The sequence below is a fragment of the Nerophis ophidion genome, linkage group LG07 (assembly GCF_033978795.1).
Source record: "Nerophis ophidion isolate RoL-2023_Sa linkage group LG07, RoL_Noph_v1.0, whole genome shotgun sequence".
NCBI classification, from domain to species: Eukaryota; Metazoa; Chordata; class Actinopteri; order Syngnathiformes; family Syngnathidae; genus Nerophis; species Nerophis ophidion.
The window spans coordinates 9,645,948-9,656,357 of record NC_084617.1 but is presented as its reverse complement, the minus strand read 5'-3'; the positions used below and the strand labels follow the sequence as shown (position 1 = coordinate 9,656,357).

General features: G+C 42.9%; 1 protein-coding gene across 1 annotated transcript in view; it reads right to left on the bottom strand.

Annotated features, from left to right (window-relative positions):
* Positions 1–2,678: 2,678 nt before the first annotated feature.
* hs3st2 (heparan sulfate (glucosamine) 3-O-sulfotransferase 2) overlaps positions 2,679–10,410 on the bottom strand; it is a 46,485-nt gene continuing 38,753 nt past the window's right edge. The window contains exon 2 of the mRNA XM_061905314.1: positions 2,679–3,539. Coding sequence (XP_061761298.1) covers positions 2,921–3,539 — 619 coding nt within the window. The 3' untranslated portion in view covers positions 2,679–2,920. The remainder of the gene's footprint in view (positions 3,540–10,410) is intronic.

The window sequence follows — 10,410 nt, the reverse complement described above, 5'->3', positions numbered from 1 at the left end:
GTACATTGCTGCATTCATCTTGCAGTAGTCTAATCAGGTGACCAAGAACCCAATGGTCACTCTGTCAGAGCTCCAGCATTCCTCTGTGGAGGAAAGGACGACCATCTCTGCAGCAATCCACCAATTTAAGCTTGTATGGGGGTGGCGACTTGTCCAGGGTGTACTCTGCCTTTGCCCGAATGCAGCTGAGATAGGCTCCAGCGACCCCCGCCACCCCAAAAGGGACAAGCGTTAGAAATGGATGGATGGATGGATGGATGGTGGAGTGACCGGACGGAAGCCATTTCTTAGTAAAACAGTTTGCCGAAATGCACCTGAAATACTTTCAGACCTTGAGAAACAAAATTCTCCGGTCTGATGAGACAAAATTTGAACTCTTTGGCGTGAATGCCAGGCATCATGTTTGCCAGGCCAATACCATGCCTACAGTGAAGCATGGTGGTGGCAGCATCATGCTTTGGGGATTTTTTTTAAGCATCAAGAACTGGGAAGCGAGTCAGCATAGAGGGAAAGATGAATGCAGCAACGTACAGAAACATCCTTGATGAAAACCAACGCTTCCCATCCAACCTGATGGAGCTTGAGATGTCTTGCAAAAAGGAACGGGCGAAACTGCCCAAAGATAGGTGTGCAAAGCTTGTGGGATCTTATTAAAAAAAAAATTGAGGCTGCCAAAGGTGCATCAACAAAGTACTGAGCAAAGGCTTTGAATGTCATTTTTATCTTTTTTTTCTGTCAAGATGGGGTGCTGAATGTACATAATGAGAAATTGAAAACTGGCTGTAATGAAACAGAGTTAAAAAGGTAAAAGGGTCTAAAAAAAAAACCTTCCATACCCACTGGAACTCTAACCGTAACCTTGATTCTAGCACTAACCCTAACCTTTATTTTAACGCTAACCTCAACCCTAAACATAAGCTTTGTGCTAACGCTTAACCTTAGTGTTCACTCTGACCCCAACTCATATTACTAGCTCAAATTCAAACCTAACCCTTAACACTAACCCCTAATTCTAACCCTAACCCGACATAGTTCACCTGGCAATAATCGACCTCTATAGGTAGTATTCCCTGCGTGTTAGGTCATTCTGAAAAGCGAACACACTTATTCCGTCCTGTCAAAAGGCACAGGCACCTAAATTTGGAATTTCCCGTCCTGTTCCGGCTCCAATTATGCGGTTTTTATGCATCCCTGGTCAAGAGGCGCCAAAAGACATCAAAGAACCGCCAATCTGTGGACTGCGGTGTGTCCCAACCAGTGCAGTGATCTCACCGTTTCTCAATGCTTACCGCACCGAACTGAACCAAAACTCGGTCGTGGATAGGCTGAGTTCTCCAAAGCTTGATTGGTTTTAGTTCCTGGAAATACCAAAAAGTTTTCAGGTGTAAGAGGCGCCAAAAGACGTCAAAGAACCGCCACACCGTGGACTGCGGTGTGTCCCAACCACTGCAGGGATCTCACCATTACTCAATGCTTACCGCACCGAACTGAACCAAAACTCGGTCGTGGATAGGCTGAGTTCTCCAAAGCTTGATTGGTTTTAGTTCCTGGAAATACCAAAAAGTTTTCAGGTGTAAGAGGCGCCAATAGACGTCAAAGAACCGCTAATCCGTGGACTGCGGTGTGTCCCAACCACTGCAGTGATCAGACGTCTTTGACGTCTTTAGGCGCCTCTTCCACCTGAAAACTTTTTGGTATTTCCAGGAACTAAAACCAATCAAGCTTTGGAGAACTCAGCCTATCCACGACCGAGTTTTGGTTCTTGATTGGAACTAAAACCAATCAAGCTTTGGAGAACTCAGCCTATCCACGACCGAGTTTTGGTTCAGTTTGCTGCGGTAACCATTTCTCAATGCTTACCGCACCGAACTGAACCAAAACTCAGTCGTGGATAGGCTGAGTTCTCCAAAGCTTGATTGGTTTTAGTTCCTGGAAATACCAAAAAGTTTTCAGGTGTAAGAGGCGTCAAAAGACGTCAAAGATCCGCCAATCCAAATTGTATTTCTCAATGCTTACCGCACCGAACTGAACCAAAACTCGGTCGTGGATAGGCTGAGTTCCCCAAAGCTTGATTGGTTTTAGTTCCTGGAAATACCAAAAAGTTTTCAGGTGTAAGAGGCGCCAAAAGACGTCAAAGAACCGCTAATCCGTGGACTGCGGTGTGTCCCAACCACTGCAGTGATCTCACCATTTCTCAATGCTTACCGCACCGAACTGAACCAAAACTCGGTCGTGGATAGGCTGAGTTCTCCAAAGCTTGATTGGTTTTAGTTCCCGGAAATACCAAAAAGTTTTCAGGTGTAAGAGGTGCCAAAAGACGTCAAAGATCCGCCAATCCGTGGACTGCGGTGTGTCCCAACCACTGCAGTGATCAAACGTCTTTGACGTATTTGGCGCCTCTTACACCTGAAAACTTTTTGGTATTTCCAGGAACTAAAACCAATCAAGCTTTGGAGAACTCAGCCTATCCACGACCGAGTTTTGGTTCTTGATTGGAACTAAAACCAATCAAGCTTTGGAGAACTCAGCCTATCCACGACCGAGTTTTGGTTCAGTTCGGTGCGGTAACCCTTTCTCAATGCTTACCGCACCGAACTGAACCAAAACTCGGTCGTGGATAGGCTGAGTTCTCCAAAGCTTGATTGGTTTTAGTTCCCGGAAATACCAAAAAGTTTTCAGGTGTAAGAGGCGCCAAAAGACGTCAAAGATCCGCTAATCCGTGGACTGCGGTGTGTCCCAACCACTGCAGTGATCTCACCATTCCTCAATGCTTACCGCGCCGAACTGAACCAAAACTCGGTCGTGGATAGGCTGAGTTCTCCAAAGCTTGATTGGTTTTAGTTCCTGGAAACACCAAAAAGTTTTCAGTTGTCTCAAGTTGAAGCGTCCCCGTTAGACCAAGTCCGATTTCTCGTCCCGTTTATTCCCATTTGAAGTCTTGTCCGACAGTTTCAAAGAACTTGACATTGAAGGGTCTATAAAACTCCTGCAGCTGCTCGATGACGTCCCGGTCTATCTGGACGTGAGTCCTGCCCTTGGACTTCCCCAGGCAACGAGGCTGGCCGCTGCTCTCCGGCTTCTTCAGGCACGGGAAGCCTTTGGTCCGGTTAAAGTAGAAGTGCTTGTCCGAGATGATCCTCTTCAGCCCCAAAAAGTCTTGGACGCGGCCCATTTCGCCGGCCGGGTCGGTGATGAGCCGCTCGCCGCTCACAAAGTGCATCTGGGAGAGGCGGAAGTAGCGCAGCCAGTTCTCCAGGTGAAGGATGTACATTCCGATCCGGATAGCATTCCAGGAAGTGTCCACCAAACCTTGGCTCCTGTTCTTGAAGGCCAGCTCCTCAAAGGTGGGGAGGTCGGGTTTCTTGGACAGAGTCTGCGTGTAGTCCGATATGGCTCTGGTGACCGGGTTGCGGACCACCACGATCAGCTTGGTCTGGTGGGACATGCTGGAGATACGTCGAGGGGCTTCTCTGGTGACGAAGTAGCTTGGGGTCTTCTCCAGAGTGATTTGGCTATCCAAAGTTCTTGGCATGAGGCTCCTTGGGGAGAAGAAACCAAAGATGAGTGAGTCAGCCAGAGCGTGTTTCAAAAGGATAAACTCTGAAAATGTGGGAACATTTTCAAGAAAATTTGGGAAAATAAGGGAAATTCTGGTCTTTGCAGAGTCTTTTATTTACTGGTGAATTTGATCGATATTGGTATGGCCAATACTGACTACATGGTATTGGCGCAGTACCCACATTTGTAGTTTGTAGCTAACTTAAAGTATCCAAACAGCAGATGAATAAGTGCTTATTACATTTGAAGAGAAGTGTAGATATAACATAAAGTAACACGATATTAAAAATACCTAGTTAGGTCCCAGCGAAGCCGGTGGCGTTTCTGGGTGTTGTTGATAAGTGGCTTTCGCTTTGCATATAGTTTTAACTTGCCCTTACAGATGTAGCGACCAACTGTAAATACTGACAGTGGTCTTCTGAAGTGTTCCTGAGCCCATGTGGTGATATCCTTTACACACTGCTGTCACTTTGGGGTGGTATAGCTCGGTTGGTAGAGCGGCCGTGTCGGCAACTTGAGGGTTGCAGGTTCGATCCCCGCTTCCGCCACCCTAGTCACTGCCGTTGTGTCCTTGGGCAAGACACTTTACCCACCTGCTCCCAGTGCCACCCACACTGGTTTAAATGTAACTCAGATATTGGGTTTCACTACGTAAAGCGCTTTGAGTCACTAGAGAAAAGCGCTATATAAATATAATTCACAATTCACACACTTTTTGGTGCAGTACCGCCCGAGGGATCGCAGGTCACGGGCATTTAAAGTTGGTTTTCGGCCTTGCTGTGATTTCTCCAGATTCTCTGAACCTTTTGACGATATCGGAGATGGTGAAATCCCTAAATTCCTTGCAATAGTTCGTTGAGAAGCGTTGTTCTTAAAACTGTTCGACAATTTGCTCACGCATTTGTTCACAAAGTGGTGACCCTCGCCCCGTCCTTGTTAGTGAATGACTGAACATTTCACGGAAGTTGCTTTTACACCCAATCATGGTTTTGATTGATTGAAAATTTTATTAGTAGATTGCACAATACAGTACATATTCCGTACAATTGACCAATAAATAGTAACACTTTAATAAGTTTTTTAACTTGTTTAAGTCGGGGTCCACGTTAATCAATTCATGGCACCCACCTGTTCCCAATTAGCCTGCTCACCTGTAGGGATGTTCGAAATAAGTGTTCGATGAGCATTCCTCAACTTTCTCAGTCTTTTTTGCCACTTGTGCCAGCTTTTTTTGAAACATGTTGCAGGCATCCAATTCCAAATGAGCTAATATTTGCAAAAAAATTAAGTTTTCCAGTTTGAACGTTAAATATCTTGTCTTTACAGTCTATTTAATTAAATATAAGTTGAAAAGGATTTGCAAATCATTGTATTCGTTTTTTTTTTATCATTTACACAACGAGGACAGCCGTGGATGTCGTTGTGGCTTGTGCAGCCCTTTGAGACAATTGTGATTTAGGGCTGTATACTGTAAGTCAGGGGTCACTAACGCGGTCACCAAGGACCAGATGAGTCGCCCGCTGGCCTGTTCTAAAAATAGCTCAAATAGCAGCACTTACCAGTGAGCTGTCTCTATTTTTTTAAATTGTATTTATTTACTAGCAAGCTGGTCTCGCTTTGCTTGACATTTTTTAATTCTAAGAGAGACAAAACTCAAATAGAATTTGAAAATCCAAGAAAATATTTTAAAGACTTGGTATTCACTTGTTTAAATAATTTCATTTATTTTTTTACTTTGCTTCTTATAACTTTCAGAAAGACAATTTTAGAGAAAAAATACAACCTTAAAATGATTTTAGGATTTTTAAACACATATAGCTTTTAAATTCCTTCCTCTTTTTTCCTGACAATTTAAATCAATGTTCAAGTAATTTTTTTTTTTATTGTAAAGAATAATAAATACATTTTAATTTAATTCTTCATTTTAGCTTCTGTTTTTTTGACGAAGAATATTTGTGAAATATTTTTTCAAACTTATTATGATTAAAATTAAAAAAAAATATTCTGGCAAATCTAGAAAATCTGTAGAATCAAATGTAAAGCTTTTTTCAAAGTCTTTTGAATTTGTTTTAAAATTTTTGTTCTGGAAAATCTAGAAGAACTAATGATTTGTCTTTGTTAGAAATATAGCTTTGTTATAATTTGTTATATATTCTAACAAAGTGCAGATTGGATTTTAACCTATTTAAAACATGTCATCAAAAGTCAAAAATTAATCTTAATCAGGAAAAATTACTAATGATGTTCCATAAATTATTTTTTAAATTTTTTCAAAAAGATTCAAATTATCTACTTTTTCCTCTTCTTTTTTTCAATCCAATCCAATCCACTTTATTTATAGAGCACATTTAAACAACAATAACGTTTCCAAAGTGCTGCACAGACATGTTAAAAACAATATTAAAAAACAATATTATGCTCCACCAATGACTGAATAAAAACAAAAAATAAATAAATAGAAACCAGTATAAAAAACAATATAAAAACAAATATGATTAAAAACAATTTTAATCATATTTGAATTTTAAAGAATCGAAATTGAAGATTAACGGTTTCAAAATTTAATTTTCTTTTATTGTGTGTTTTCTCCTCTTTTAAACCGTTCAATTAAGTGTTTTTTTCATCATTTATTCTCTACAAAAAACCTTCCGTAAAAGGAAAAAAAATGTACGAAAGAATGACAGACAGAAATACCAATTCTTTTTATACATATAGATTGATTTATTAAAGGTAAATTGAGCAAATTGGCTATTTCTGGCAATTTATTTAAGTGTGTATCAAACTGGTAGCCCTTCGCATTAATCAGTACCCAAGAAGTAGCTCTTGCTTTCAAAAAGGTTGGTGACCCCTGCTGAAAGTAAACATTGATTGATTGATTGATTGATTGATTGAACGAGCAAACTTCACTGCTTTTGGGTTTTGTAGCTGTCTTGACTGTAATTAAAGGGGAACATTATCACAATTTCAAAAGGGTTTTAAAACAATAAAAATCAGTTCCCAGTGGCTTGTTGTATTTTTTGAAGTTTTATTCAAAATTTTACCGGTCCCGGAATATCCCTAAATAAAGCTTTAAAGTGCCTTATTTTCGCTGTCTTCGAAACCACTGTGACGTCATACAGGGCTGCCAATACGAACAACATGGCGGTTAGCACAGCAAGATATAGCGACATTAGCTCGGATTCAGACTCGGATTTCAGCGGCTTAAGCGATTCAACAGATTACGCATGTATTGAAACAGATGGTCGGAGTATGGAGGCAGAGAGCGAAAACGAAATTGAAGAAGAAATTAAAGTTATTGAGCGAATAGTTATTGACGCTATTCGGCCACAGCGTGGGTGTAGCTAATGAAGTGGCCCATAGCATGGCTGCCTTATTAGCATCGCCGGTAAAATGTGCGGACCAAACGATCAGGACTTTCGCATCTTGTGACACTGGAGCAACTTAAATCTGTCGATTGGTAAGTGTTTGTTTCGCATTAAATGTGGGTATCGAGTTTCAAATGTGCAAACAGCTGGCGTAAATAGCATGTTAGCATCGATTAGCTTAGCATGTTAGCATCGATTACCTGGCAGTCATGCCGTTACCAAATATGTCTGATTAGCACATAAGTCAACAACATCAACAAAACTCACCTTTGTGATTTCGTTGACTTAATCGTTGCAAATGCATCTGCAGGTTATCTATACATCTCTGTGCCATGTCTGTCTTAGCATCGCCAGTCAAATGTGGAGACACTCTGGCACATTCAATGGGGGTCTGGCGGCAGATTTCTTGCCAGTGGTGCAACTTGAATCCCTCCCTGTTAGTGTTGTTACACCCTCCGACAACACACCAACGAGGCATGATGTCTCCAAAGTTCCAAAAAATAGTCGAAAAAACGGAAAATAACAGAGCTGAGACCTGGTGTTTGTAATGTGAAAATGAAAATGGCGGGTGTGTTACCTCGGTGACGTCACGTTCTGACGTCATCGCTAAAAGATCGATAAACAGAGAGGCGTTTAATTCGCCAAAATTCACCCATTTAGAGTCCGGAAATCGGTTAAAACAATACATGGTCTTTTTTTCTGCAACATCAAGGTATATATTGACGCTTGCATAGGTTTGGTGTTAATGTTCCCCTTTAAAGCAAGAAATCTGCGTTCAAAGGACTCCGGCTTATTAGTGATTCCCAAAGCCCAAAAAAAGTCTGCGGGCTGTAGAGCTTTTTCATTTCAGGCTCCAGTACTCTGGAATGCCCTCCCGGTAACAGTTCGAGATGCCACCTCAGTAGAAGCATTTAAGTCTCACCTTAAAACTCATTTGTATACTCTAGCCTTCAAATAGACTCCCTTTTTAGACCAGTTGATCTGCCGTTTCTTTTCTTTTTCTTCTATGTCCCACTCTCCTTTGTGGAGGGAGTCCGGTCCGATCCGGTGGCCATGTACTGCTCGCCTGTGTATCGGCTGGGGACATCTCTGCGCTGCTGATCCGCCTCCGCTTGGGATGGTTTCCTGCTGGCTCCGCTGTGAACGGGACTCTCGCTGCTATGTTGGATCCGCTTTGGACAGGACTCTCGCGACCGTGTTGGATCCATTATGGATTGAACTTTCACAGTATCATGTTAGACCCGCTCGACATCCATTGCTTTCCTCCTCTCCAAGGTTCTCATAGTCATCATTGTCACCGACGTCCCACTGGGTGTGAGTTTTTCCTTGCCCTTATGTGGGCCTACCGAGGATGTCGTAGTGGTTTGTGCAGCCCTTTGAGACACTAGTGATTTAGGGCTATATAAGTAAACATTGATTGATTGATTGATGGTCGTCTGTTGGCTACCTTGTGTTAAATACCGTTCAAAATCAATAGTGTTCTTGCTTGGATGAGGCTAAATAATGGTCGACAAGAGGTAAACGAACGTGTCTACTTCCTGCAGCAGAACGTGTGTCACGGCACACATTTAATTGGACGTAATCAACATATGTTACGATATTCCACTGCGCCGGACGCATTTCTTCAAGACGACTTTTAGCGAGGCTTCGATTAAAAGCCAACCCTTCCTCGAGCTTCCACACCCCGACCTTAAAAGTCTCACAACTCCGGTATTGATCCGTTTCAGCTGTATTTATCAGTGAGTTACCGGGCACCCGGCGGGGCCACCGAGCGCGGATTAATCTTTCATGCGAAAGCCGCCTTTTGAGGCGAACGTAAACAACAGCTTGCGGCCATTTTCACAGGCGGTGCTTAATGTTAGAGCGTGTGTGCGTGTGCATTTTGGGCGTCGGTCATATCGCGCGCATGAGGTGCCGCTTCACTGCCTGGGACGAGTCGAAGTGTCAAATGGTGGAAGTGATTGATAGGTGTAGCGAGAGGTCACAGATGGTTGGGCTTGAAATAGTACAGAAACGCTGACAGGTTACTTGTTGTTACTGTACATCAATGCATGCATTAAATTAGATTTTCTTATTCAAACGGGGACAGCGGGTCCATTCTATGTGTCATACTTGCCATATTTTTGCTGAAAGGATTATAAAAAAGCCTTGATGTGCGCGTGACGTCACGGGTTGTAGGGCTCCTCACATCCTCACATTGTTTACAATCGTAGCCTCCTGCAGCAAGAGCTATTCGGACCGAGAAAGCGACGATTTTCCCATTATTTTAAGCGAGGATGAAAGATTCGTGGATGAGGAAAGTTAGAGTGAGGCACGAAAAAAAAAGAAAAAGCGACAGCTCCGGGCGGCGGCAGTGGGTGCGTTTCAGATGTAATTAGATAAATAAATGATAAATGGGTTGTACTTGTATAGCGCTTTTCTACCTTCAAGGTACTCAAAGCGCTTTGACACTACTTCCACATTTACCCATTCACACACACATTCACACACTGACGGAGGGAGCTGCCATGTAGGGCGCCAACCAGCACCCATCAGGAGCAAGGGTGATGTGTCTTGCTCAGGACACAACGGACGTGACGAGGTTGGTACTAGGTGGGAATTGAACCAGGGACGCTCGGGTTGCGCACGGCCACTCTCCCCACTGCGCCACGCCGTCCACATTAGACACATTTACTAGGATAATTCTGGAAAATCCCTTATCTGCTTATTGTGTTAATAGTATTTTAGTGAGATTATACTGTCATACCTGAAAGTCGGATGGCTGCGGGGAACGCCAGTGTCTCTGAGAGAAGTTGAAGAGCCAAGATCAAAGCTACAGGAGGAGGTCCTATAATCCACTGAAGTCTCCGGTAAGAGCCGACTTAATATCACAATTTTCCCATCCCAAAACATGCTGGTTGACGTAGAGCAGGGGTAGGGAACCTATGGCTCTAGAGCCAGATGTGGCTCTTTTGATGACTGCATCTGGCTCTCGGATAAATCTTAGCTGACATTGCTTAACACGATAAGTAATGAATAATTCCACTTGTAGTCACCGTGTTAAAAATAACGCTCAAAATATAGAAAATTCTCATGCATTTTGAATCTATCCATCCGTTTTCTACCGCACCTGTTCAAGAAGTTGGGTTAATGGTAAGAAGTTATGCACCAAGCACCGACACGAGAGCCTGTTTCAGGGTTACAATATTGTTTTATTTTTCAATAAGTCTGTCAGTTGCTTCCTAGCAATTGTCTTTTCCTCTTTCGTTCTCACTCGCGCTCTGGCTCCAGCCCCAACCCAAACCCCGTCTCTCCGCCTGGCTGCTGCTTATAACAGAGCGACAGGTGATTAGATAACAAGGCAAAGGTGGGCCATTTACGCACCTGTCGCTGACTTCGAGGCCGATCCTGGCAACACCCCGCTTCGCTGCAGGCACGCAGGCCACGCCCCTTCCACAGTTAGCTTCAGAATAACAATATTATTACAAAGAATAAGAGACCTATTATA